General features: G+C 49.0%; 12 protein-coding genes and 1 non-coding gene across 13 annotated transcripts; 4 read left to right on the top strand and 9 right to left on the bottom strand.

Annotated features, from left to right (window-relative positions):
- Window positions 1-569: 569 nt before the first annotated feature.
- M421DRAFT_424442 (uncharacterized protein) lies at window positions 570-1489 on the bottom strand. Its single transcript, XM_033593754.1, has 2 exons — window positions 1135-1489; window positions 570-938 (listed from the first exon to the last, which is right to left on the bottom strand). The coding sequence occupies exons 1-2, from the start codon at window positions 1170-1172 to the stop codon at window positions 800-802; spliced, it is 177 nt and encodes a 58-aa protein (XP_033445060.1). The 5' UTR covers window positions 1173-1489; the 3' UTR covers window positions 570-799.
- On the bottom strand, window positions 1263-1667 carry M421DRAFT_34826 (uncharacterized protein; the record flags this gene model as incomplete). The annotated part of the gene is made up of 2 exons (XM_033589554.1): window positions 1263-1385; window positions 1452-1667. Coding segments are annotated over 2 exons (339 nt in total), but the record flags the coding sequence as incomplete, so codon positions are not given.
- Window positions 1668-3188: 1521 nt separating this feature from the next.
- M421DRAFT_t111 lies at window positions 3189-3276 on the bottom strand. The gene has a single exon. It is a non-coding gene; the product is annotated as a tRNA-Gly (tRNA).
- Window positions 3277-3319: 43 nt separating this feature from the next.
- On the top strand, window positions 3320-4880 carry M421DRAFT_8455 (uncharacterized protein; the record flags this gene model as incomplete). The annotated part of the gene is made up of 2 exons (XM_033597569.1): window positions 3320-3326; window positions 4576-4880. 2 exons carry the CDS (start codon window positions 3320-3322, stop codon window positions 4878-4880), a joined length of 312 nt encoding a protein of 103 aa, XP_033445058.1.
- A 605-nt stretch (window positions 4881-5485) lies between these two features.
- On the bottom strand, window positions 5486-6275 carry M421DRAFT_71617 (uncharacterized protein; the record flags this gene model as incomplete). Its single annotated transcript, XM_033596806.1, has 5 exons — window positions 5486-5697; window positions 5751-5829; window positions 5882-5912; window positions 5972-6056; window positions 6116-6275. Coding segments are annotated over 5 exons (567 nt in total), but the record flags the coding sequence as incomplete, so codon positions are not given.
- A 5840-nt stretch (window positions 6276-12115) lies between these two features.
- Window positions 12116-13342, top strand: M421DRAFT_95146 (uncharacterized protein; the record flags this gene model as incomplete). Its single annotated transcript, XM_033598277.1, has 5 exons — window positions 12116-12134; window positions 12198-12487; window positions 12534-12666; window positions 12816-12949; window positions 12983-13342. 5 exons carry the CDS (start codon window positions 12116-12118, stop codon window positions 13340-13342), a joined length of 936 nt encoding a protein of 311 aa, XP_033445056.1.
- A 2037-nt stretch (window positions 13343-15379) lies between these two features.
- M421DRAFT_271125 (uncharacterized protein) lies at window positions 15380-16829 on the bottom strand. The gene is made up of 2 exons (XM_033588798.1): window positions 16597-16829; window positions 15380-16545 (listed from the first exon to the last, which is right to left on the bottom strand). The coding sequence occupies exons 1-2, from the start codon at window positions 16742-16744 to the stop codon at window positions 15470-15472; spliced, it is 1224 nt and encodes a 407-aa protein (XP_033445055.1). The 5' UTR covers window positions 16745-16829; the 3' UTR covers window positions 15380-15469.
- Window positions 16830-17392: 563 nt separating this feature from the next.
- On the bottom strand, window positions 17393-17821 carry M421DRAFT_8453 (uncharacterized protein; the record flags this gene model as incomplete). Its single annotated transcript, XM_033597568.1, has 2 exons — window positions 17393-17651; window positions 17700-17821. 2 exons carry the CDS (start codon window positions 17819-17821, stop codon window positions 17393-17395), a joined length of 381 nt encoding a protein of 126 aa, XP_033445054.1.
- A 751-nt stretch (window positions 17822-18572) lies between these two features.
- On the bottom strand, window positions 18573-19997 carry M421DRAFT_424439 (uncharacterized protein). Its single transcript, XM_033593753.1, has 2 exons — window positions 19265-19997; window positions 18573-19191 (listed from the first exon to the last, which is right to left on the bottom strand). The coding sequence occupies exons 1-2, from the start codon at window positions 19845-19847 to the stop codon at window positions 18806-18808; spliced, it is 969 nt and encodes a 322-aa protein (XP_033445053.1). The 5' UTR covers window positions 19848-19997; the 3' UTR covers window positions 18573-18805.
- Window positions 19998-20135: 138 nt separating this feature from the next.
- M421DRAFT_424438 (ClpP/crotonase) lies at window positions 20136-21630 on the top strand. The gene is made up of 3 exons (XM_033593752.1): window positions 20136-20788; window positions 20893-21360; window positions 21414-21630. The coding sequence occupies exons 1-3, from the start codon at window positions 20442-20444 to the stop codon at window positions 21568-21570; spliced, it is 972 nt and encodes a 323-aa protein (XP_033445052.1). The 5' UTR covers window positions 20136-20441; the 3' UTR covers window positions 21571-21630.
- A 134-nt stretch (window positions 21631-21764) lies between these two features.
- On the bottom strand, window positions 21765-22967 carry M421DRAFT_271060 (60S ribosomal protein L18ae). The gene is made up of 5 exons (XM_033588797.1): window positions 22919-22967; window positions 22863-22866; window positions 22313-22497; window positions 22084-22260; window positions 21765-22034 (listed from the first exon to the last, which is right to left on the bottom strand). The coding sequence occupies exons 2-5, from the start codon at window positions 22864-22866 to the stop codon at window positions 21876-21878; spliced, it is 525 nt and encodes a 174-aa protein (XP_033445051.1). The 5' UTR covers window positions 22919-22967; the 3' UTR covers window positions 21765-21875.
- A 114-nt stretch (window positions 22968-23081) lies between these two features.
- Window positions 23082-24974, top strand: M421DRAFT_424435 (COP9 signalosome complex subunit 12). The gene is made up of 6 exons (XM_033593751.1): window positions 23082-23821; window positions 23874-23949; window positions 24001-24150; window positions 24198-24259; window positions 24306-24720; window positions 24767-24974. The coding sequence occupies exons 1-6, from the start codon at window positions 23235-23237 to the stop codon at window positions 24848-24850; spliced, it is 1374 nt and encodes a 457-aa protein (XP_033445050.1). The 5' UTR covers window positions 23082-23234; the 3' UTR covers window positions 24851-24974.
- A 905-nt stretch (window positions 24975-25879) lies between these two features.
- Window positions 25880-26298, bottom strand: M421DRAFT_271033 (uncharacterized protein). Its single transcript, XM_033588796.1, has one exon. It carries the CDS (start codon window positions 26245-26247, stop codon window positions 25966-25968), a length of 282 nt encoding a protein of 93 aa, XP_033445049.1. The 5' UTR covers window positions 26248-26298; the 3' UTR covers window positions 25880-25965.
- Between the last annotated feature and the right edge of the window lie 299 nt (window positions 26299-26597).

Raw genomic sequence — 26597 nt, 5'->3', positions numbered from 1 at the left:
CTCTACTAGCTTAAACTACGCGCTAATTATCTTAGGATCTTCCTGTAGTATCCTCTGTCTATCCTTAGCTTAATTAAAGGCTATTTTAAGCTCGTCTAAACGCGTCACAAGCCTGCTAGCCTATAGTTTGCCAACAGGCTCTTCACCACGCACACTAAGTATCTTATCAGCCATATCTGCCACCTCACATAGCTAGGGCGCAAATCCTCGCGAATTAAGGTTAAGTATATACTAGATAATTGTCTGCTCCTCTAGTATAGTAAGTTTCTAGCAATTAGCGCGTATATCTAGTTAAAACATAATATTGCAAAGGCGATTAGAGACCTACTAATAAGGTACGTTCAACGCTCTAGCAGCGCTGTGGATACTGCGAAATTGGCCAGCGTAGAAGGCCTAGATAGCAAGGATAACTCTGCCTTCTCTAGTAGTATTCTAAAGTTGTTGTTGTTAAGGCATGTTATGTTAGGGTAAAAGGTGGTTGTGCCAAGAGAAAGTGGCCGGTTCGGTGATATGGCCGGCTCGGTGATAATCTACGTTAACTATTACACAACTATTACGCTTAACCACAACACTGTACTAATACTTATAATTACTACAATTACTCTTTAGAAGCAGCACTATTATCTACATCTAATATTTCTGCAGTGCAGGTGCGCAAATTGTGGCTAGTCTTGCTGCAACGTCCACAGTGCCTCTCTTTGCGCACCTTCTTCCTAGACTGTTCAGATGCCTCACTACCACCACTGTCCTTCTTAGCTATTATATCCTGTACCTTACTAACTGTGAGAGCCTCCTCTGTCTAGATATACTTTCTTTTGCGACCACACTGCGCTGTTAGAGCCTTAATAGCCTTCTTTATGCTATCTATTTCCCTTCTCTGCAACACGTTGGCATGGTCTATCCACGCAACCCCTCTAGCAAGCAAGTTAAGTGATTTCATAATGTAACGGTCTAGACTCTAAAGCTAAAGAAGAGCTAGAGCTAGCCAGTTACATTAGCTTAGCCGGCTTGGCTTAAGCTGGATATATATTATCTACGCAGTTAACTAGGCGTCTAGTTAACTTGTGCATGCTTTTTAGCAAAAGTGGTTAGGAAGTAGATATCCTTTATTGGCCTTTGGCCAGACTACTACACATAATAGGAGACAGGGGCGAATCTCTGTGCAATCGCATGCGCTCACAGATATACAACGTTTGTGACTCAACCTCCTTTGCGCTGGTTAGTGTTTTGGATCCCTATGGGGTAGTCTCTGGTGGTGGTAGTGTTGGCGTGCGAAGGACCACATCAAGCTTCAATAGCACTCGCTCTAGGTTAAAAGGAACTAGTCCTGCGCCTCTAAAGCCTCTATAGATATTGTCTTTTGTAATAGCCTTGTAATAGGCTGTCTAGAAGCTAGTAAGGAAGAACTCTTTCTTAATTTATATCTTTAAGTATTGTAACTAGGCGTTAACCTTAATTAAGTACACCCTCTTTAAGGGGCTAAAACAGGCCACATTAAGCAGCTGCAACAGGTGTAACAAGTATAGGGGCATATATAAGGTAATAATCTTGTGTTCTACATAGTATTCCTTAAACTCTATAGAGTTGTAGCTCTTATAGCTATTAATAATAAGCAGATAGTAGGCGCCAATAGTACGCTCTTTTATAGACATGTTAAAGTGCTTTAACTACTCTAGACTAAGCTTGTTTATTATCTAGCTGTTCTTGCTAGTTATAATTACCTAATTACAAGGCAGATTAGGGTACTAGGTTATAATTAGGACCTTGCCTTAGAAGATAATAAAGGGTAGGATAGCCTAGCTAGCAGCGCAGACACTAATAATAATTGTGACCTACTCCTAATTGCTAGGCTAGATATTCTTAGGGTTAGATTACTTCTCTAAGCCTATAAACACTATCTTAGACCTAATTATGCCTATTATAAACCTAGTCTTATTAAAGTTGTGGGTATCTCTATCTAGGATTCTGTACTTCTCCTTTGTATTCCTAATTAGCTTAAACTAGGGCGTTATAACGCGTGTATCTTTATTTAGGGCTTGTTAATAATTATATAGTTAGCTATATTAAAGCTTAATTTGTTAGGTATGTGTGTTAAACCTGTTTACCTAGAGCTTGCTAATAGGTCCTTCACTACGTGTAGTAAGTAGATTATTAGCTATATCTTGCACTATAGTCTTTGTTGCGCCTATTCCTTGCCTGTCTAGCTTATGTAACAACGCTCTACGAACAGTGACCCGATACCACTAGGATACGGTTCTAACGACTCATGACCATGGCCCTTGTTGCATGGCATGAGCTCACACTAAACTGCCACTGAACCCTCATATATAAGGAGCAAGGAACTGTAGCATTGTAGAGTAGTTTTTCTGTATCCTTTCGTACAAGACCTATAGGTGTAGAGAATATATCCTGGTGTTCTTATCATCCCAGCACTCCCATATGCCTCGTAGCGGATTCACACCTATTCCGGATATCTCTCTTCTTGCCTGCGTCGTTACAGCTTAAGTATATAGTTAACTATTGCCTCCTCTTCTACCTTTGTTAGCTTCTTTAAATTAGCCTTGTAATTGTGTTGTGCAAGCCCTCCTGTGCGTTAGTCTCTTAATATTAATTAGGTAACACTAAAGGCCTTAGATGCATAATTTATACTATTAGGCACAGTAGCTTTTGTAGCTTAGATAGCAAGGTATAGTGTACCTTTGTTATAGGGTGATTGCGCGTTGTGTTGTGATGGTATTGTAATAATTATTGTAATAGTCGCAAAATTGGCGAGGGGTGGCGGTTCGGTGATACCTGGCGGCTCGGTGATAAACCACGTTATACATTATACTACGCAACGAGTACTTGCTTAAGTATTCTTGTGCTTACCTTTTGGTATAGGCAGAGAAGTCATGTAGTATTGATTTCGAGGGCAGGGCGCCTACTCTGTTACACCTGCGTCGTTACAGTGAGGTTATATTTCTAGCCTAGAATGTTGCCTACGCCTGTAGATGCGGCAACTCTCCCTTTAATCGCGATTTGCGAGCCTAATCATGCCAACAATGGCTGCAGCACAGTGGTCATGATCCAGCTCTGAAGTTCATCATGATGTTCCTGTCGAAGCGGCAACACAATCTGGCCGCGTCTCTCACACACAACAACCCACGCAAAAAAAGAATCGCCCCCTTGTCACGTTCGCAAAGGCAAAATGCATCGGCCGGGAATCGAACCCGGGGCTAGCCGAGATTGTCCAGAAACGGATGGCAACGGCTAATTTTACCACTAAACCACCGATGCTTCGTGATTGTTTTTTTCTACGGTGATGTATTTTTTATAAATAATGAAATGTAAGAAATATATAAACACAAGATTCTGAGGTCGCTCTTGAAGCCTAGCCAAAGCTCGTTGATAATGCTATTAGTAGGGCAACACTGTGCTTTTATTACTGAGGATGTGCAAATCGAGATTTTAAACGCGAACTTAAGGCGCTGCAAGTCTACTAAACATCCTTAATTGTGCGAAAACATCTCTACGCGATTAACACATTAGTAGCACTGGCAGCAGCCTCCTACTGGACTATATGCTGGTTCACGAAAAACAATAATCTGAAATCTGAAACTATTGAGGTATTGTGTGTCTGCGCCGCTAGATCCCTGAAAGCGGAACCTGCCCATGGCCACCAGCCACCAAGTTGAAATTTACCTTTGCCGCTTTGCGTCTGGTCCTTTACAACACAAAAGGCTAGTCCTGGTCATGCAGGTCGTGTTTGGGAAAAGCCGATCCTCAGGATTGAGAGTGCGCGTTGATCGATATCTGTGCCGCAGCCATTGTTGGCATGATCAGGCCAAGTAATCCATCAGGATTGATTCGGCCATCGGCTGTCGCCAACCTGCACGCATTCGTCGTGGCGCTCGTGTGGTGTTGCCTAACAACGCGAACGCCAATCTATGCAAACATGTAAACGCCTGCACTACGTCTTGGCAGAAGCATGGAGCTAAGGCTGTACCCTAAGACTGTGAAGCCAGATGAGGACTTCTGTGTGCAGACTGGACTTTCTTCTCGCACCCTGAAGCTCTGAACCCCTTCTTTCTATCTTGATCCACATTTCGTAATCTCGCAGTCCTGGAAAGACCGCGTATACACTACTTCCCTACCTCAACACTATTCTCCCAATCTATACATTACCTCTACTACGCTGAGAGCTGCGCTACAACGATCTCAGCGCAAAGAGATGGTACAAGCTTTGCGATCATCTAGAAAGCTTTGGAAAGGCTAACGTGATCGCTAAAGGTCTCCCGCTGGGCCTATACACATGGAGAACACACAGGGCTGTACTGAAGAATGTTGCAAAGGATTTCTACAGACAATTTGGGGATTAGAATTGGAATGATGCTTTTATTAGTCACTCTGCGGATAGCAAAGCTACGCAGTAGGAAAAAATCTGCACGATAGACTCGCAGGAGTGCTAAATCTGCCAGCAGGCATTCTGTTTACGTAATCTTTGCTACGAATTGAACCACCAGGATTGCAGAGTGAAGGGAAAAGGGCGCCGCAGTATTGGAGGATTTTACTCCGAACACCACAAGAACCTTTTAGGCAGATTCTATTGGATGTACGACGAGGAGTATGACGATCAACACGACTTTTCAGACAGAGACAATGATGACAACGGCAACGGCGGCGACGACGATAAGGAAGACGACGATCAGGGCAATGAGGAAGACGGCGAGCAGGGCAATGAGGAAAACGACGAGGAATACAGCGAGATTGATCTAGGGATGCTCAACCACGTTCGCGCTTCCTACAACGAAGAGAGAGCAAAGGCACTCGATACTGGAGCATCCGGAGCCATCAACCTGCATTATCAGGGCCTGTCGAATGCGCGATCTGCTTCGACTTAGTCAAGCACCATAAACACGTGGTGTGCTGCATTGAGCAGTGTGGTCAGACTCTTTGTCGGGACTGTTCTGATGCGTGGGGAAGACAACTTGAATTAGCTGGCAAGGCGGTCACTTGCGTATACTGTAGAGCGCCCTGGACTATGAAGAACCAGTCCGGACAAAAGATCCAGTTGACTAGTACAAGACTCATGACATTCCTGATCCATTGAGAGCATTTTTCAAAAGTTGCTAGCGTGGAGCCTCTTAGTTACCAGAATCTCATCGCAATCCTTGAAGACTATGTGTAACGGTTGAGAGGAGAAGCAGATCACGTGTGTGCTACTTCCTCATGTTGTTGAGCACCTTTTACCTCAGCTGCACCACAAACACGTCATCAAAACAGACCCCGCAGCGAGCCTTGGAGAGCAAAGATACAAGCAGGACAACAACACAGAACAACACAGAACAACACAGAACAACACAGAACAACACAGAACAACACAGAACAACACAGAACAACACAGAACAACACAGAACAACACAATACACTCGTTATATACATTTGCCCTTGATACCGCAACACTGTGTTAATTCAGCGTTTGCATTAAGTCGTGCTATTACTAAAACTAGAAATGGCCGTCGTAGGTTTTTTTGTATACAGCTAAGCTACCATTGAACCTTTCCGTAGCCCACTCTCGTACCTTTTGGAAGTTCTTGCACGTGTGTACCTGGTCAGAATCGATAAATGTGGTATTAACACTACTAAACCATCGCAAGGGGATAGGAGTTATGTCGCTATGGCATTGAATCGATTGCCGGATAATATCGACACAATGTTCTGTGCATGAAGATAAGTAATTTCTAGTTTGACAGTCAAGAGCGCACACGTACCGAGATGATATCTACCAAATGTGGAATTCGAATGATGCCTGACGTAGTATTCGGGATAAAGAGCCTTTCGAAGTATGTTCTAGCTCCAAGTTAGCTCTAAGTTCGCGACGTTCGGTAATGTACGAATGTACCAGACAATGTAAAGTATGCAAGACATCTAAACTGCATGTTTGTTAGACTTGTCTTGGTAATAGTTGTGTGAAACTTGCCCAACGCTGTACCCCATTTTGGGGTCTTTATAATATTGAGTGTATTCAGTTCCGAAATACTGTTGAGCCTCCTTTTCGGTAATGGTGAAGTATCGCCCTAGTACACAATTCAACATTAGCACCAGTACCCTGTTGCGGCATATTGCAGAAACTTACCAGCGATTAAACTTTCCCAAGCACTATCAATATCAGGACTTGGGGGACCAACGTACTGTGTCGTGTTGGAGCTTCCAGCACGAAACGCATTTCCGTGCTTATCGAAACCGGCTGTTCCAGAAAACCTTACTCTCTTGGTTTCTAGAGCGGAGACTGCGGGCCCTATTTAAAGATACCGTTAATACTTTCATTACAGGAAAGGGGAATAAAGAACTCCTTGTACTTACTGAAGTCGGTTGTGTGTCCAAAGAGAAGACCTACGCCTGGGCGTAAGAACACACCCAAGACTATCCCGAACAGCAACGACATGAGGGGTATCCACACATAACTATGGGTCCGCAAAGACCAAGACGTAGTCGAAATCAGCTGTCTGCAAGATCCGCATGCTTTGTTATTGTCGCTGTGTTCATTTTCTTGATTTGGAACGAGAGCATAATTCTGCCGCAATAGGTTCATTCTCCCAACCATCACAGTATGGGTTGATAGAAGTGTAGGCCTGAGAAAGAAAACGTACGAGAAAGCCGAGATTTGTAGGAGTACGGATCAATCCTCGGGGATAACAAAAGAAGTGAGAGTGCAATCCGAGAGAATAAATAAATCTCGCACGTCGATGCGACGAGTAGCAACCATACCTCAAGACTAAAAGACGTCATAAGTAGTTACAAATTGAAGACCAAGTTTCAGGATTTTCGAGTGCTTGAAATTCGGTCCGTTACGGTCCTTTTCCAGCACCGAACTACTGTGGTAGCTGGCATAAGTATTGTGAGTGGGTCGCGCAGTGGCTGGTGATCAAAACCTACGTATTGAAATTTTAATAGCTCTGCACAGGGCAGACTGCATAGGCAGTCAGCAACTAAGACGAATCTAATTGGTTTGTGAGGTAGTAGGAGTTCTTGCATCTCTGGTCCGTACCCCCAGAGTCCGTTACCCACTCCCAAAACTTATGCCGGCTACCACAGTAGATTGCACTTGACTTGTCTCAGACTTGTCCTCGCCGTATTTCTAATCTGGTGTCCGGAAAACGTAAAGGGGACTTATCTTTTTGTCAAAATTCCTGGTAATCTGAGTTATGCCATATCGTTTACCGGCAGCAATAGGGCATAGGTCACGATGATGATCACCAAGGCAGAGCCAAGTGAGACTGCCGCTCGGATCGCGCTTCAGACAATCTCGCAAAAGCACCGCGATATCGTCATCGCCATTGACTACAACCACACTAGACGTCTAGCAGGGGACTCTGTGGATGCAACGACTAGGTAGCACGACCTCACTGCTGCGCATGGATCGCACACAATCGACCTCATCTAGGTATAGGTGAAATGCATCCATGCTGCACAGTTTCAAAGGCTCGAGAACCTTGCACCAGTGCGCTTTCTTCTACTGTCCAAATCAGACTCTAAGTGTACATAAAACTGAACTTTGCAGAGCACCTCTAATTAGCAGAAGAGAACCACTTATCTACAGGTTATCTCTTACCTATAGCCAAGGCGGAGCTACAACTCTTAAGACCTATGCGTGACGCGTCTCTAGTACCCTCTAAGAGGTCAAGAGGGCTAGGCAAAGCCAGTCTCCTGCAGGACGTTAATCAATTTTAATCAATTAATCTCAAGCACAAGGTCTGTGAATACGTTCCAGGATTTGGCCAGTCAGTCATTTGATTTCCTTGATACCAAGATGCAGGAAGGACAGACGCCATTGGCGGGGCCCTACTAGAGGAAGTGAGGTCCGAAGAGAGACCCAGTCAGGGGCCACATCTTCCAGTGTCTCTGCTCTTTCTTCCCGGACCATCCCGTGTGACCATTTAGACAGTCTGCAGGTCAGTGATGGCCGCACGTAGGGAGGGTCCCATGCATGCATGCTAGTAACTGCATTGAAGTCTTATCTGTCGGGAAGAAAGTCTGTAGTAGGTGAACTAAGTGGATTGCATAAATGCGTGAGGGTCACATGCATGCATGCTAGTAACTGCATTGAAGTCTTATCTGTCGGGAAGAAAGTCTGTAGTAGGTGAACTAAGTGGATTGCATAAATGCGTGAGGGTCACATGCATGCATGCTAGTAACTGCATTGAAGTCTTATCTGTCGGGAGAAACGTCTGTAGTAGGTGAACTAAGTTGACTGCACAAATGCGTAACGAAGAGCGAGTAGGTAATATTATTGAGTGAGGTACCGAGCTATCGACAATTCCCTAAGCACTCAAGCTGTGCCTCTATTCACGCGATAAGTAAAGCAGAACACTAGTCTGGCGCGAAATTGCAATGAGTCTGACACCAAATGCGACCCGGTTGATAGCTACCTCTAGCTGGATACAAGGCATCTAGTAGGAGTGAACAATCTAAGCCTTAAACGCCTCTAAGCAAGCCAGTAAAACTGTATACAGTTATCATCGGATCATGAGTATTGGCAGGTACATCAGCTGCCCGATAATGCCTGACGGGCCCCCCCGATCCCACTTCGGCCTGACTTGCGTCAGCTCTGAGGAAAGAATAGGCCAAGCCAAAAACTGTCAATGCGCTTCCAACCATCTATCGTCGAGATCAGTGGTGCGTGGTGAACGATTATCGGGTGCAGTACACGCAAGCTATTAGCCGTTTCTTCACCAATGCTTTCCCTTTTTTTGGAGATGCGACCCGCTAGCTAAATTGTTGCGGAGCAAAAGGTCAACCTCTTACTCCCTTGAGTAAGTTCGTCTTAACCGTGACGCACTCCCCCAGATCGTAGCAATCGCGTAGAACTGGTAGCCTTTCAAGGTTTTCTGTACACGTGGGTTGTGACGCAACATGCCCTGCATATTCTGCTCCACACGTCTAGCGTTCTACGTCTGTGCCCTTAACCTCTGGCACTTAGCTTCTTAGCTCTCTTGCGCAGTGTTCTTTGCCGTCTTTTTGGTGGGGTGTCAGGCTCGCTTGCGGTCACCCACCTTCTCAGCAATCCATTGCAGACTTGCTTAGGCAGGAAGTAGCAGTCCCGGGCTCATAACTGTCGCGGAGCAAAAGGTCAACCTCTTACTCCCTTGAGTAAGTTCGTCTTAACTGTGACATAAATGCTTGAGAAGTTCTCGGTGACTGGTTAGAGCTGGTTAGGCGATTTGATACTAATGCGCCGTTGGCTGCCAATAGGACTTGGAAGCTCATGCGAGCTGGCTACGGTCCTATTCTCGGACTATCGGGAAGCAAGAGCCGTCTTGACTTGTATCTTACTACTTGCACACGATTACTGTATAAATGCTTTGCCTCCACGCTCCTGGAAGCGTTCATCAAGTTCACTCAGAACACATTCTCTCCTATTTAAATCTGCCCTCCATCAATACTCTTCCTCGTTAACATGAAGTTCATCCTCTTTTGTGCTGCTTTCCTCGGTGTGGCAACCGCCGCAGCCGCCCTTCCCAACCCAGCTGCCAACGGTGTTGCGAACGCAGTCGCTGTTCCTAAAGTACGTTGCGTGTTGATAAAAAGCCTTCGCAAATATCACTAACAGTATGCAGCGTGTAAGATACCTTCGACTTGTATTGTATTAACCGCTTGCTTTATTGCTAATGATAACTAGGCTGTAAGTGTTTGCTCGCTAGTTCTACTACTCCTACTAACCTTTTCCTAGCCTGTAAGTTATTGGTATCCTTGTGCAGGAGATGATTTAGGTCGATCTAGGATGAGAAAATGCGATGCTAACCCTCTTAACCCCAGGCTGTAAGTTGACAACTCTATCTATTAACCTCCTTCACTTTCTCGTGCCCTATTCGCGTTGCTAATTGCGAATGCTAGATTGTAAGTTGAACCAGTTGATTAAGCGCAGTTAAAACTTGAAACTGCAGCAAACCTGCTGCTAATCTACGAATGTAGGCCGTAAGTCAACTTCAACCTTCGCGTCAGAGAGGGAGTGAGACTCCCAGCAGTAGCAGATTAGCTAATCGTAACTTTTAGAAGGTAAATTCCTTCCTTAAGGAGAGATCTGCGCTTAATTTAGCAACAACATGAATCTAATGTTCCTAGGACGTAAGTTGTTCCTTCTGAACCCTTAGCAGACGTAAACACTTTTGGAGTAGAAATTGGCTAACCTTTAACTTTAGGATGTAAGTTAAGCCCCGTTCAGTCGAATTTGCCGGCACTGCCCACTTCACAGCAGACATGAGTCTTACTTGATTCCTTTAGGACGTAAGTTTACCCCTGCCACGCACTTTTGCTTCGCAAGCGAGACCATCCTAACTTGGCCATTTTAGGAGGTAAGATAATCCTGCCCCCTGTTGCTTAGGCAAGAACAGGTCACTAATCACACGGATCGTTATTAACCTGGCGTCTTAGGTAAGTAGCTGGCCCTTCTCCTGACTTTCCCCCCTTAGAGGCTCCTAGGCAAACATTAAATATTTACTTTATATCCTAGGACCCATAAATATCTCAACCATACGTTTAGGACGTTCACGAGACTGCCTCAATAGCGGCCGATGCTAGAGTAAGTCGATGTTTCCTAAACCTTAATCTCTACTTCGAGTCTAATCACACGCTAACCCCTAACAGTGCGTCACTGTCGGTTTTCGGGGTCCACAATCTAAAGATCGTTGTATGGAGTTCTCTTACCCAAGAGTTTAAGCTCGGCCGATCGTAGATGGGTGTTTTTTGTGGTTGGTACCTACATGGCTGCGCAGCGAATCTGGAACCACCGTACCGTAGCTACTTAGTAAATAAATCACATCTCTGAACTGTCCCCCCCCCCCCCCCCCCCCCCCCCCCCCCTCTCTAACTACGTAAAAGAAGTGCACACCGTTATTAAGGCAATATACCTCGCCCCTAAGCTTTAGATACCTCAGGACATTAGTGTCTTAACAAACTTGCGCGTCTGTTACCGTAGGTGGCGTCATCCTTACCAGGGTGCTCTGGTGGCAGAGAGCGAGACTTCTGCCCTGGACTGGCCAGGTGTATCTCGCAGTCGGCGTATATCTCAGGAGAGTCTACAGTTTTGAATGCACCCCAGAGTAATTGAACGGTTTCGTGACGCCTGTAGGCTCGAGGATGCGTCGACAGCGCGGCGAGATTCGATGATTTTACTTAATCCCCTACGAAAGTGACTAAGGAAGGTTGTTGCTCCTCAGTTACGCCCGCGAGGTCACTGAAAATCAGTCTGTGGTCTCTCAAGGTGACACCAGTCTCGGTCAAAGCTGCGCTTATCCAAGGAAGCGGGGCCATCTCAGATTGTTAAAAGTGTGCGCGGGTATGCACGGTTGTTTGGTTTGCAGGGTAGTTTGCATTTTATATCAGCCGTCGCGACCTCCGCAGCCGATGTTAGCCACAACCCAAATTCGAAAAATAAACATTCCAAAGTGTTGATCGATGAATGTATTCTGTGTCAATGCGCAAACCAAATTCCACTATTCATGCACGATGGCGAGCAACATCAGGGGATGGCCAGCTCAAGATTTAGGAGTCGATTTCTGCAACTCAAAGGCTCAAAAGTACACATGCTTATATGTGTCAGCCCACGAGCACTTGGGATAGTGGTCTGCAAGTCCTACACAGCTAGATGGACTTACTTTGGTGGCTCTTCGGCGTCTGCTGCATGTGTTGTTGGGATGGTATGATCTCCGGCTACCTACTTGATTGCTATGGCATCAGAGCCACCCTCGATGAGCCTGCGAAAGGCAGACCATCTCTTTGGCGTCGCACAAATAGATCTGGACAAGCTACGCTTTGAAGATACGATACCCAACGGACATCGCGAAAAGTCGAAGAAGATACAGGCAAAGCTCCACAACGTATTCGAGCTCGAAGGCTGCCAACGGACGGAACAAGAGCACTTTGTGGATGCACTAATAACACGAGAGTGCCTGAGTGACGCTCTTGTGGCTTATGGTAAAACTATAGAAACGTTCAGGGAGTCATGCAATCTCTCGCATGGATCTTTGCGTGAAACGATCTAGCTTAAACCCATTGAGTCGTTGCGCTGCTTGAATGGGCTGCACAGAATCGCCGCTGCGAAGCGATTTCTTGACAAGAATGACAGATGATGGACAGTATGGTTGTACGAGAACAGTGTAAGTCTGTGTTAAAATGCCCGTTCAGAGTAGCCTTCAGATGATAATAGTGTCAACGCGTAGATTTCGAAGCCGACTTAAGCACACATATCCAAGAAGCTTTTGGGCATGAGCAATACTGTTCCAATGGTACTATTTTCCGCAACATCCAAAGATATCATCAACTAGCGGACGAAGGCAACAAGAAAAAATGGTGGGCCAGACTGTCAGCTAGCAAGAAGAGGGGCTTGAAACAGCTGCTGAAGGACAGACGGTTTGTCAATACGTTTGATAGTCTCATTAATTCGCCTGGCCTCTGGCCACCTGTGCAATTAGGGACTTTGCATCGCCAATACGGTTTGCATTGCACCAAAGTACTTTAAGTCTTTTGAGTTGATGACTTGCTGCTAATTCCTTCAGGAGATGATCAGTTATCTGGAGCACGTTCGGGATGTCTGGCACACCATGATACCGCAAGATTGCTGCGAATTCGTAGATGAATACACAGCCCAACAGCTCGAGATGCTGGCTCCAGCAATGTCTAGGTCCGACAGTGAGAAAGTTGAGGACCTGTTCAAGCGGCGACAGATCTTCTACTTCAAGCCATACAGAAATAACGATGTCTTATCCCTATATTGAGGACATTCTTCGAGAATCAGAAATATCTAGAGCCGTGCAGCATCATTCTTAAAACCTTGCTAGACAACACTGATAAACGATCACTATGGCAGTCTTTCCAAGCAATCTTTTTCCAGCCTGAACGCCTGCAAGTGCAGCTTTCAGATAAGTTAGATGATCTGAAAGTACTGAGTACAACTAGCAGTGACCAACTTCAGGTAGCTCTTCGCCTTGGCTATATTTGACTATAGATGTTCTGCTTCCGCCACTTCCCAGAGATGACACCTATAAAACCGAGACTTGAAGCGCGCAATAGTCAACAAGCAACGCAACGACCTATCAATCCTTCACTCATGCCTCAACTTGCGCGCCTAGCGGTGAGGCTAGGGTTTCAGACAGACAAGGTTATGGCACTGACTAGCAAAGATCCTGAGCGACTCGCAGTAGAGGAGTTCATTCGATCTGCTAGACTGGGTCACAGAGAAGATGTCTCAGATCATGTTCTTGCCATCAAGCATATTCTGACACAGATCAGTGACTTGTCTCAGCCAATGTCTGGACCGGAGTTTCTTGGGGATCAATCAGTTCTAATAGAGCGTCGGTGTGGTTGACCATTTGAGCACAGCCATGTTCGGGAATGCCAAGCTCTTTTTGCTCCTCTTGTGTATTGCGATTCAAGGTCAGGAGTGGAATTCACGTCTCTTTACGCAAGTACGGATGCTATCAAGGCATTTTTCAGCCATTGCATACCAGCTGACGATAGTGTAAGGCCTTATCAGGTAATAGAGGTGCGTTCTGGCGCTAATAGTCCGCAGATTGCACAAAGCGTGCTTAGTGCATAGGCTCAACCATCTGAACAACATTCTGCCACTAATGCACCTGTAGAGCAGCCAGTAGCGATTCAGACTACCAACATGCAGCGACTCCGCGACAATCTTGAGCAGTGCAATGTAATGAGATCGCCAGAGGCGGATTGAATCAGAGCTTTGAGCGAAGAATTGGTTCAAACAAGAAACAACTTGCAAAAAGCAAGAAACGAACTGCGGTCAGCGATCGAGGTTCATGAAGTGATTGCACAAAGAGACAGGACGATTAAGACAAAGGACAGAACGATTGAGGAAAAGAATGGAATGACTTACAGCCTGGAAGAAGAAAACATGGACCTCACGAGCGGGACTGACGCACCTCTGGAGGAACATCACAACGGAAGCGTTGAGTGGTCTGATTACAATCATATGCGGGAGCAGTACGAGACAGGCCAGGCACAGTTAAGAGAAACCCGAGAAGCATCAGAAGCTGCCCAAGCGAGGTTACGCGAACAACTCCAAAAAGAACAGAATTTGTCTGGCGAGATCGTGCAGCGAAACACGTCACTGCAAGGGGAGGTTGATCGTCTAGAAGGAGAAGTAGGGAATCTGTAGTCACAAGCTCGTCAGTCCAAGGCAAACCACACAGAAGAGCTCAGAAAGGGATCCGATCGCATTCAGGCGTTAGAACAACAGCAAACAAATTGCGCTACCAATCTTGCCACAACAGAAGAGAAACTTGCTAATACTGTCCAGGACCAGCATAGTAGGATGGAATTTCCCCCAAACTATCCCTGCATACAAGAGATAAGGTTCACGCTCAGTTCGAAAAAGACGTTCAATCTATGATCGATCAACCCTACAAGAGTGGGGTCCCTGCCAACTGCCTTGGAATTTAGACAGTAACCTACGATGCGGAAGAACTCAGATTCTTGTCGCGACTGTAACTCATTCGCAAGGAGCCAAGCTACGTCAAGCAGTTCATTAACTATCTCAAATACTAGCCTTCTAGAGCGCCTTCTGTGTTCGATTTTTGCATTGAACATAAAGAACAACGAATACAATTCCTAAGGCTACATGACGTTGCGCAAGAGCCCCAGGCAACGGATGCAGATGCTCAAAGGCTCTTGAGCCTCAGTGGCGAAAAAGAGAAGCTATTCTGGGGGCTGAAGAAAAACGACCTAGACTTACTCCATAAGAAATATAGCGCCGTGGGTGGACATCGTTATTACAAGAAAAGGAAACACGACGACAATCCCTTTCTCACGCGCGGATAACGCTCCGTTTAACGGACTTGAGGCTTGCCCACTCTCAAAAGAACAAGAAGTTTCGATTGTTGGGCAACTAAAGGTCGGGGTTCAAAAGCTTTCCTTCAAATTTTCTTCTGTAGTTCAATAATGGTGTGCTGCTATACTTGGTGTTTAGGCGGAAATTATGATTGATTGATCTTTATCAACTGTTGTGCGTCTGCTATGACTCGATCTTAACAAACCTCAGAGCTCGTGCCTCAGCTTCTACTTGTGAGCTGATACTAGGGTAGCTGCTATCTTTCAAACCCGTACATGAAGCGTTCTATGCCGGTGATAAGGATCCTAGAGGCCTACCGATGGTTATCCATATCATCACTTCATCTCACGTTGCGAGTCCACGGCCGTCCTACCCTTTGTGACCCTTTTTCAATCTAAGGCTTGTATCTGGCCAGCCTTCTGTTCCAGGAAAGCAACAGAAGCCCGGCAAGTTCCTTCACGGACACTTGCCTATTGGCTGGCTTGACCAAAGGGATCACGGATCTGCTGAAAACAAGAACAATGACCCTTAAGGCAATAGCAACCTCATTATCTGAATCATTATCACCAAAGAGGCGAAGGCGCAGTTGTAGCATCTAACCGAATTCTATCATCAATGATCAGAGCCCAGCGTTCTTGTCTAGATCTACTTTGAAATGGTCGCGGCTGAAAGCCACATCTTGATGTAGTGTGTCTTCTGGAAATGGAGCCGTAGGTCATTCTTTGATGGTGCTACTAGACCACAGCCCTCTGCTGGACAAGAGTGGGCTCCTTCTGGCTGTTGCTTGATTTGAACACCCTCAATATGGGTTTTGAGAGCTTTGGAATCCATGAAAGGTCCCCTTCCGCAGCATTGGCCGCCACCGTACGGACAGCGACCCTCACCAATAACCAACTTCCGCCATGTTATCACTCCAAAAATCTTACGGCGCTCGTTTAAATCTATACACTGATGGTCAGGCCACAGCTTATCGTGAACGAACATGGCGCATTGCAAACAGAAGCGCACGGGGTTGTTCTTCTGATGACACTGTAGCAAATGTATTGCGCGACGACCGCGACCCCAATGGCGTTGCGAAATATCCTGGTTGCAGTAGGGACAGTCGCCATCCTTCTTGGGCGGTAGGACGGGGTCCGGATAGAAAGGTCGAAATGGCTTTGTATTGGCAAGGGCCATTAGAGGCTTCACACACTCTCCAAGAGAGGCCCTCTCTGCTGTCCGTAGGGTTTCTATGACACGAACCTGTAGAGAGTTGTATTTCAGCATCTGCTTGAAGACAGGCGAAGATTCTGGTCGCTGGAAAGATGGCACGATTTCAGGATCGCCGCGTTCTTGGACATCAGAATCTAATTCACTCTCTCCTTGTGCCAGCATGCTTCCAGCTCTTGAGATGTACTCTTCGCGATCCTTTCGATGCTGTAGCTTGAGTGCTTTTCGAAATGTCGCTCTATCTGTGCGTGGGCTTTGGTCAGATCTGGCTCTCAACATGCCATCTTTGGAGACGACGCCAGCAATGCCCATTTGCGATCCGGACGGCTTGAAAGCAGCGACATCCCGAGTAACGGCAATACTATGACTGAATCTTGCATGCGAAGCGTCTTCCGGCTTGTTGTAGGCTACGTTCTGGGCATCAACAGTTATGGTAGGCGCTGCATAATGGTGCCAAACGCGGTCACCCTTGTGGCCAAGGGCTTCCTTAGTACTCTTGGAGCTTGCAGTGGCTGCAAAAGGCTCGTTAGACTCTATTCAATATTAGGGTTATAATTCCTCACCTTCCATGTTGTTGGCAACACCTCGCCTGAAAGTATAAGCTGTGACAGGCTCCGTGTACCCCGCATCCAGACAGACCTGCCCCAGCATTGTATTGACAGACATAGCACTACAGATCTCCGTTGGGTGGGTTTGACCATTGGGCATCATCTTACGGATGATTGGTGTGTTCTTCTTGTCTGCTTTGATCGCGAAAACCCCTGAGCCGGCCGTAGGTGAGAGCCTGCGGTTGTCAAGACCCTCTGGTGAGATGTCGTGGACAAAAACATTATCGGCTAATGCAAGGTCTAGAAACTTCCGTACAGGACATCTAAAGCGCTCTTTAGGATCCATTTCTTCTTTCAATATGATCGCCTTTCTAAAGAAGTTAGCTCTGGGGTTGAAAGCGCCTCTAAATATACACACATCTTGCTCTCATCGTCCCTTGCAAACGTCCGATTCCGTAATTCAATCTTGACCTGGTACACAAGCTCGTTTATCCTCCGAACAAGGCTGAAGGTAACATCGCCGTAGTGTACGCCTTCGTTAGAACTGCGATGAGATGATGACTCGGCGAACTTCCCTGTTCGAAGGCCCTAGGTGGAGATTACATGAAGCCAGAACGAAAACTGTACCATCATACGCGGCGAGGCATAAGTCCGTTCGCTACAGTTCCACAGGTAGAACTGTACTTCGTCGGCATCACGAGCGTATGCTATAGCTCTGGTTTTTGAAGCGGTCGGGGCGCCTGAAAGTTTCAAAGTGGTCCGGATGAACTGCACGAAGAGCCAGTTGCCGTCAATTCTAGCATTCTATCACTTAGAAAGTTACCCTTCTCATCTCTGCGATGTCCTTAGCAAGCCAAGTCTTGCCTGTCTCGTAGGCAATGACTTCCACGATCTGTTGGAATTCCTTCTTGAGGGTTTGGACCGTGATTGCTTTCCCGTCAATCCTGCCTTGCCCGTACTTTACTCTCCACGCTAAGTACGCTTGGTTGAAGTGCATAGGCACATCGTTCTCAAGGGGCGCCGCTTGTTGTTTCTCTCGTTCTGGAGACTGGAGGACCTCGCCAGCAAACCTGATCACGTCAGCTGCTGTGTATGGATTTTTTTAACACTGTTCCTACTTCTTCCAGTATGAGAGCAGCCGCCCTATATTGCCTTCTTCATAGGGTTTGGCTTTGGGCTTAACAAGGTGTGGTGAGCCTTCTCCGCGGGCTAAGGCCATAATGTCGTTAAGATCCATCATAATGGCGTTGCCTTGTTCTCAAATTCTAACAGCAAAGAGGAAAGGAGTAAAGACCGAGTACGTAGAACTGAGCGCAGGGCTCTATTGCTGGCATCAATACATGTCCACCTGGGAAGTGATTGATGGAACCCATCCTCCTGTTCCCGCCGCCCGCCCGCGACTGATAGGCAGCAGTAGGTTCAGCGTGTAATCTTCTGTGATTCGCTCCTAATTTCCCAAAAGCGATTTTTCGGATTCCGTCTGCTCTGCCAAGCCGTCGTCTCACAACGCCACAAAAGGTAAACTGTGAATCGAAATCTCAAAAATGACACAACAAAACCTGATACAACAGAGAGAGAGAAACTCTCTATATAGCTGGGGTGGTCGGTAGTTCCACTAAACCACCGATGCGGTGGACTGACTTTGATGTTGATAACTGTGAGTCTTATAATAAATAATCAAAGATACTAAATATAATCTCCTCAGATATGAAAGATAGCACGGTCGTATCTCGGATGAGTGTCACATCAGCGGCTTGCGGAAGACCGTGTACTCTTTGTGTGTTCGGCCATCACTGACGTCGGGAATAACGATGTCGTCATGTTCGTAGCGCAAGCTCTGTACGACGCTGGAAGTGTGGCTGTATCCTGGGGATCTTTTGGGTAACGGTATCTTGAACGTTGCAGAGCTCGTAATAATTCTGAGGTGTTGCGAGCTGTGTTTCACTAGATAGAAAAAGCGAATTGTCTGCATGAACGTGTTTTAGAGTAGGCTACTGCGAAGTCATTCAGTATATCTCTGTTATTGCTACCGCCTGTCCTCATAAAGCTCGGACATTCTGCTTTGCTGGGCTTCATCCATTAGGACTACTCGCGCCAGGCCATTATGGCAATCTATCGTCAACATGGATTCTCTACTATTCGAAGTGTTTAGGTCCATAAGACAACGCTCCAAGGTCGATATGAGGAACACACAGTCATCCACAAAACGCAACCAAGTCCCCACCTACGCCTCCGGCCTGACCCTCCCCCTTCTCTCCCGCATCCTCTCCACTCTTCTGCGATCCTCCTCAAACCTCTTGCGCAAATTGACCTCAGCCTCCTTCCGCTTCTCGCGAGTCTGGAACCTATAAAAATCGTCTTTGACGCCATTGTTCTTGCGCCTCTCCTCGAGCTCCGCCTTCTTCTTCTCCGCCTCCTCGAGCCGCGCGGGCCCAGTGCGCCCGCCCCGCGTGACGGTAATGAAGCCGTCCTCGTCAGGCACGGTGCGCGCGTGTTTCATGAGCTTGGCGCGGTGCGTCTCGAGGGTGGTGAATTGCGAGAGGTACGCGTTGATGCTGGATTGCAGGGAGGAGGTCGAGGGGTAGATGAGACTGAGGTGGGATTTGTAGCCTGCGGTGTGTTAGTTATATCGTCTCATGGTATCGCATCCTATCTCAAAGGACTGGGGAACGTGCAAACTTACGTTCAACGCCCAGCCCGCTCCCGGCTTTCCATTGCACCGTTCTCCCGTTCTTGACAGCAGCCTGGATTTCCTTCATCGCTCCCCGCGCGCTGCGCTTGTCTACAAACACAACCACCGCTGCGCTCCCGCTTCTTCGCAATTCACTGTTCCAGAGACTCGGCAGCGCGCTCTCCTCGTCCTCCACAACACCCTCCGCAATGACCTCAGCATCGTTCCTCTTGCGCTTCTTCCCGCGCTGCTCGTCGTCGTCATCACGTCGCTCTGCTTTCCACCGCTTATGCAGCGGCGCCGCGGGCACGCTCGAATCGAACTCGACGCTCTCGACGCGCGCACCGCCGAGTTGGCCTGCGAAGAGTTCGCGGAGGGAAGGCTCGGAGGCGTCGATGGGGATGTTTGCGAGGAAGAGACTGCGCTCTGCGTTTGCGGTGTAGGCGCTGGGTACGTGGGGTTTGGCGTACAGGTAGTGTTGTGTATTTGCGTGCGAGGCGGGGAGACCGGGGAGGGTGGGGAGGGTCAGTGGGACGATGGTGAAGTCGGAGACTGTGGTGGGCGCCTTGCGCTTGAGGAATTTCTCTGGCGCCATGGTGGATGTTTTAGGACCTTTGAGGTCTACAAGACTGTTGGGGAGAGGAAGAGAAGATGGGTCTAACGCATGCAGGGGAGGGGCTCCTATCGTCTGCTAACAACTGGTTCTACCAGGAACGGAGTTTTTTAAGAAAGCCGCGCAGCGTGTAAGCAAACGTTGTGAACATCTCCAGAGCGTGCCTTCGGTGGGTTGCGACTTCTCAAAATTTTGGCAGGGGTGGCACGAGCCACACACCGCAATCGTCCACAGCACCATCGACCTTCACGACTGCACACAACATTTATAGGGACATGTTCCCGCTGACGACGAATCCGACGTCATGCTTTTTTCTGCTCAAACTGAAGATTGGCTCACATCCATCCTCGAGGTTTAGATGCCAGCAACACTCTCATTGGCTACATCATTCGACTCGACCGCAACCGCAGAACCTCGGCCCTGCTTCTCCGCATTGCAGTTGATCCCCACGCGCCACACCACATGCAAGCCATGTAGCCTATGTACATATAACAGCAACCTAAGCTCACAAGCCACCTGTATTGACTCGTGCCCTGCACTTTCCCTACCATACCGTCTCACAACCCGCCTTACACAATGTCCCGCCGCCAGGTCTCCCCCCGACACATGCCCGACATCACACTGCCTAAGAGCTACGACGACCTCAACAGCACCTGGACGTGCATCAGGACGACGCACCACATTGCCGAGCCCAGCATCATCATCCTGACCCTGTACCGCCCCGGCAAGCACAATGCCTTCACCGACACGATGCGCGCCGAGATGGAGTCCGCGTATGCCATGTTCGACGCCGATGCGCGCGTCAAGTGCATTGTTGTGACGGGCGATGGACGGATTTTCTGCGCCGGCGCGGATCTGGATGTCGGCTTTGGGGAGGGGACGACGGGGGAGGGCGCCGAGAGGGTGCAGGATCATCGGGATGGGTAAGTTCATTTCTCACCTTGAATCGTGTTGTGACCATCGTTGAGGGAGATGGATTGGAGAGTGTGAAGATAGTATAAGAGCTTGAAAACTAACGTAGTCGCAGAGGTGGCAGGGTAACACTCTCCATCTTCCATTGCCGCAAGCCTACAATCGGCGCGATCCAAGGCTCCGCCGTTGGTGTCGGAATCACAATGACGCTCCCCATGAACATCCGGCTGTGTTACCGCGACGCCAAAATCGGCTTTGTGTTCGCGCGCCGCGGGCTGGTCATGGAAGCCTGCAGCTCTTTCTTCCTGCCCCGACTTATTGGGCACTCGCGCGCCATGCAGGCCATCACCACGGGAAGCGTGTATCTGGCCAAGGATCGCGTATTTGATGGGCTTTTCAGTGAGTTGCTGGATAGCCCGGAGCAAGTGTTGCCCCGAGCGCTGCAGGTTGCGGAAGATGTGGCCAAGAACACGAGCGCGGTTAGTACGTATCTGATGAAGGAGTTGATGTACCGCGACACGGGGAGTCCGGAGGGCCAGCATTTGTTGGACTCGAGGGTCATCTATGAGCTGTTTGGGAGCCAGTAAGTGTCCTGGTCTATAATGACGTGAGTCTGCGTGCTGACCAGACGTGTAGTGACAACTCAGAGGGCGTCAAGAGTTTCTTGGAGAAGAGGCCGGCCAACTTCTCGGGCACGATGGACAACACTAATATCACGGGGCACCCGTGGTGGATGCCGATCGACACGCTTGGTAGGGCGAAGGTGGATCCGTCAGGGAAGCCGAAGATGTAACAGTCAGGCCTGAGTCTGAGTGAGAAAATGATAACAAGGTTGCAATTTACTGCGACGCGCAGCGACTTCAGACGTGATTGCATAACTTCATTGTCCCTGATTACATGTGATTCTTGAGTCCATGTCCCTGACGCCAAAGCTGCAATCCAGTACCCTGGCTGGCATCACACGACTCGATAGATCGGATGGAGGTATCAGGGATTTTCATTCGTTCCTAGTGTGCTTCTTTTGCGAAGCATGCATAACCGAGGGAAACCCATACTGTCCCTGCCCAGCCAGACCGCACTCCGGAAAATGACACACGCTTAGAAGAAAGTGGAAGGACGCTTGGCAGCGAAGACCTTCTTGCCAGCCTTCTTGTTGATGCGGTGGGGCAGAGGGAACTTGAGGCCCTTGACAAGGAGCTGCTTGATGTATGGGCGGCGGACGTCGTCGGTCTTCTCGAGCTCAACGACCTTGAGGATCTGCAGACTGTTAGACTGGCTTCAAGACTCGAATATTGTGGATGCATACCTGGACCGACCTGAAGCGAGATCGGTGACGGGCGGCCATATCCTGGTAGAGAGCATCGACGGCGGCAACGCGGGACATCTCACGATACTCCTTGTACATGTTGTGAGTGCCGGAGCGCGAGTCGTAGCGGATCCAGATGCCGAAGTTCTTGACCTTCTGGGGGCGCTTCTCGGTGATCTGACGCTGTCAGCTGCCATCCTCCACATGTCCTTGCTCGTTCGCTACGCACCTGGTTCAGGGAGATGATCTCGCCATTCGCCTTCTTAATCTTGCGGAGCTTGCCGAGGAAGTACCAGAACCGCGACTTGGCGACAACATCGTTGGGCGCAAAAATGCGCATACGGTAGATCTTGGGGGTGGGGTTGGCCTCGCTGGGGAGGTGACGGCCGATGACCTGGTATTCCTGGAAGCGAGCTGTGCAAGTCAGTAGGCGTTCAGTGCGACGTTGTAGCGGTCATGACAATCCAGCAATTGCAGTCGAAGTGAGCGGGCGGACGAGGTCGAGGGCGTTGGCATATTCGGCGGGCGTGTGGTATCCGGTCAGCGAAGTAGCGTGCGTCGTCGAGGTCGTGTACATGAGAGCCTCCAGCCTCCCCTCGTCCTTCATGTTGCATCTCCTCCAATTTAATTTACTCGATCGAGCAGCGCTTCCAATGTCCTCCATCGTCGGCGTCCGTCTGTTGTGCGTATGTGTACTCGTTTGCGCATGGCTCATCTGAAATTTCCTTCGGCTGCAATTGCTGGATGGTCGCGAGTATGGAAGAAGTGGTTCTGCTTACCCATCTGGACAATGTCAGTATTCGCAGTCTCGTCGACGATAACGGCAATAACTCACTTCGAATGTGCTGCGGTTAGTACCCTGAAGTGACGAAGTGGTGTTCCTGCCTTCCACAAAACCAAACCTTGGAAAGTGCGAACCTCGCTTACGCGCACGGAGCACAAACGCCTTGCGCTTGGCCGCTAGCGGGCCTGCCGCCTGCCATCGACCATCAAAGTAGATCGACCGGTCGCAGCACTGCGAGAACAAAGCAATGCACACATCTCTGCAGCATTCGATGAGGTAGCGCATATACCGACACGCCTCGCGATCCCTGCTCGCAGACATTGACACCTCCTCTCATCGACCCCGCATTCAGTCCTGTGTAATAGCCATGCAAGCCGCTCTCGCACCGTTCCAAGAGGCTCATGCAACTGCGCTGGCCCAGCCCGTCGCGAACTTCTTTAGTCCGGTCCCGCCTGCGCAGGACCCCAGCCGTCTGTATGACTTCGCGCGCGCTTCGAACGAGGTCCAAATCGAGAATGACGTACGCCATGTGCTGAAGCACAACAAGACCACGCGCATGACCCAGAAGGAGACGAGCGCGTGGGTCGACATCATCGTGAGCTACTGGCGCGCCGTGAACGAGATTATAAAGGCAGACGAGGCATCGAACCAGGGCAGGCTGGGAGCAACACAATACGTTGCCGTGTATGATGCGTGGAAGGATCTTACCAGCAATTTCATAAAGCAGGTATCTGCCGGAGCGCTGCCAGCATGGGGTATCTTCACTCTATATTTTACTGCCAACCATCTGCGCAGGATAGCGATCAAGGCAGACGAACAGCTGGCCAAGTCGAAACCGGCTACGGTCAACAACAGCTTTTCAGAGGATATTGTGAGCACAGTGGCACAGAATCAGAAGCTAGAGGAGGCTGCCCGCGCGTTCAACAGGACATTTGCTCTTTGCTTGGGTGACAGGTGTGCCATGGTCCCATCTCTTGCTTCTTGCCTGGCTCTGACGTTGCATCAGAAACCCAGACCTCAACGAGTCCCGCAAATGGGGCGTCTACTGTGTAGCCAACCTTCAATTCAAGACTTACTTCAAGGTACTCTTCCACCACCAGCGCTGATACCTGTATGCTGATTCCACGCCTCAGCTGAAAGCAATCAGCCTGTCGAAGAACGTCGTCCGCTCGATCGAAGCTCAGTCTGACCTACCGCCCTTCGAACTGTACCCGAGAGCGCATAGAGTCACATACCTCTACTACACTGGAGTTATTGCTTTCCTACAGGAAGATTATACCAAGGTCAGAAAGCACGAATCAGGGTAGGCCACATCACTGACGTGGAGCAGGCAGAAAAGAACCTACAAGAGGCTTGGGATGCCTGCTATGGTGGCGCTGAGAAGAACAAATCGTAAGGGTCTGTTTCTGACCAAGTAGCGCGTAACTGACTGAGATAGACTGATCCTCACCTACCTCATCCCTTGTCGTCTCATCACAAAACACGTCGTACCTAAAGCGCCTCTGCTCACAGACTCACCTCGACTCGAACGTATCTTTGGACCTCTTGTGGCCTGCATCAGGAAAGGCGACCTCACAGGCTTTGACAAGGCCCTAGCAGAGGGCGAGCCCGAGTTCGTCAAGCGCCGCATCTTTCTCACACTCGAACGAAGTCGCGACATCGCACTGCGTAACCTGCTGCGGAAGGTCTACCTCGCCGGTGGCTACGACGACCTCAAGGAAGGACAGACCCAGAAAGACAGGATCAGGAAGTCAAGGATACCGCTCGTCAACTTTGCAGCGGCTCTGAGGATGGGTGGTCAGGCAGTAGAAGATGATGAGGTTGAGTGCTTGCTGGCGAATCAGATTTTCAAGGTAAGATGTCATCGTTATGAAAAGTTTCATCATTGACATGTAGTAGGGCCTGATGAAAGGTTATATCTCGCGCGAGCACCAGATGGTAGTGCTGAACAAGAAGGGCGCCTTCCCCGGCACTGGAGTTTGAAGCAGAAAGCAACTACAGCTTCCGTGGACGATACGTCATACAGCAATAAATATCAGTTACCGACAAGTACCAGCCCATCTGTACGATCGGTAGAGTACTGATAACTTTTCACAAGCTTCCGATGAGCATCTTACTGCAAACGCAGATCCGCAATGTCTACGGCACGGCATGACTACTCACTTGAGAACAGCACAAATATGCGACCCAAACTTTCACGTTGCATTTCAATTCACTCCTGCGTCTTTGCCTTACTTTTCCTTGCGCACTGCAGCCTGTGCAGTAGCTGCCGTTATCTGTAACGTCCAGCACTGCGCCCGACCCCACCGTTCGGCAGACAGGAACGCCGATTGGGCGCAACATTGAGCCGGAGCGGCCTGGTGCCAAAACAGGCTGCGCAGCTCCCTTCACGTTCCGCTCAGAACACGGTTTCGCCCTATCAGGTGATATCGCGTCGATGTTCCGTATCCCCTCAATCCCCGTGCGCCCTCCGTTCATTGATTCCCAAGGTGCCACCCCACTCGACAAGGCCCAACGCGTCTGGACGCACCGCGGGGCTTGCTGCCTGCAGACACGTTCCTGCACCGGTCCTTCTCGCACGCTTGGCCGCCTGCGCCTTACACACTGCCCCAATCTTTCACAATTTGTGGATTGAGGTGCTGACTCCTGAACACTGCATTGGTGTACCAGACTTTGAACGGCAGGATCGTTCAAGGACTCCCCTCAATGACAAGCTCGCACCGCAGAGACCATGTAGGTGGGCTGCACGCTAGCTGTGCGACATGTTGGAGTCCTCCAAACCCGTCAGCTGATATCGCGCCAGTATCGTGTTCCCCTACTCGCGCATCGACGGGGTGCAAGGCCAATAGTCGAGTCCTCCCTTTTCTGCTTGCCGGGCCTTCTTGTCGCTCCTCGTCCTGGTCCTGGTCCTTGCTCACTGCATAAAGCCTGTTCCGCTTGCACCGTCACAGCTGAGATTAACAGCTCCACAGGCTTGCATTGGTGTACCAGACTCAGGCTACCTAGCCATAGGAAGGCTTTGCATTGAGTGGGTGCATGCCGTGCCAGCTCGTCACCGTGACGAAGAGCCTGCCGTATCTTCCAAGCCCGTCACCTGATTACGCGACGACATTGCGTGTCCCTTGCGAAGTAGTTGTTGAGGGGGACGTGGGTCGATGTCTGCATGTCGCTGCACCATTTCGGTCGTTGACGGTGCACAAAGTTAACTGGGTAGCGCTCGACATCGGTGCAAGGGCAATCGGCTGAGCTGATGGCGATCGTCTTGATGCAGCAGGCCGTTTGAATCCGAGCGTGTCCAATCGCACATGGAAGTGAGGAGACGCAGGACGCCGTCCTCTGGCCTGATGGCCGGTCAGTGGCAAGATAGGCAGCCACATCATTCCTTCTGGGCTGAACTGATGGGCCTTTCCCGGTCTGGCATTCTTGCTCTTTGCATAACGTGTTCTATCAGTAAGCTGCGCATATCAGTATCCTGCGCACCCCACCAAAACGCGCTCAACTCAGCGTGCAATTGCTCCACAACCACATGGTCAATTTAAGTGAGGTTTTGAAGCAAGATAGATTAGATAGCTCTACATTGAGTCCTATTGTGACCTTGCACGTGGCATTTGCTACACGTTGGTGGTGCTCGCTGACGTCGTGGGGCAGCGTCAACCTGGACCTCCTCTTCAACCACATTGTCAGCCTGTAAGACTAGTAATTGAGCTTGCTCAACCTGTAGAGCTCCTCC

The sequence above is a fragment of the Didymella exigua genome (genome assembly GCF_010094145.1).
Source record: "Didymella exigua CBS 183.55 unplaced genomic scaffold M421scaffold_35, whole genome shotgun sequence".
Classification (NCBI taxonomy): domain Eukaryota; kingdom Fungi; phylum Ascomycota; class Dothideomycetes; order Pleosporales; family Didymellaceae; genus Didymella; species Didymella exigua.
This window is presented reverse-complemented; position numbering and strand designations above follow the sequence as displayed.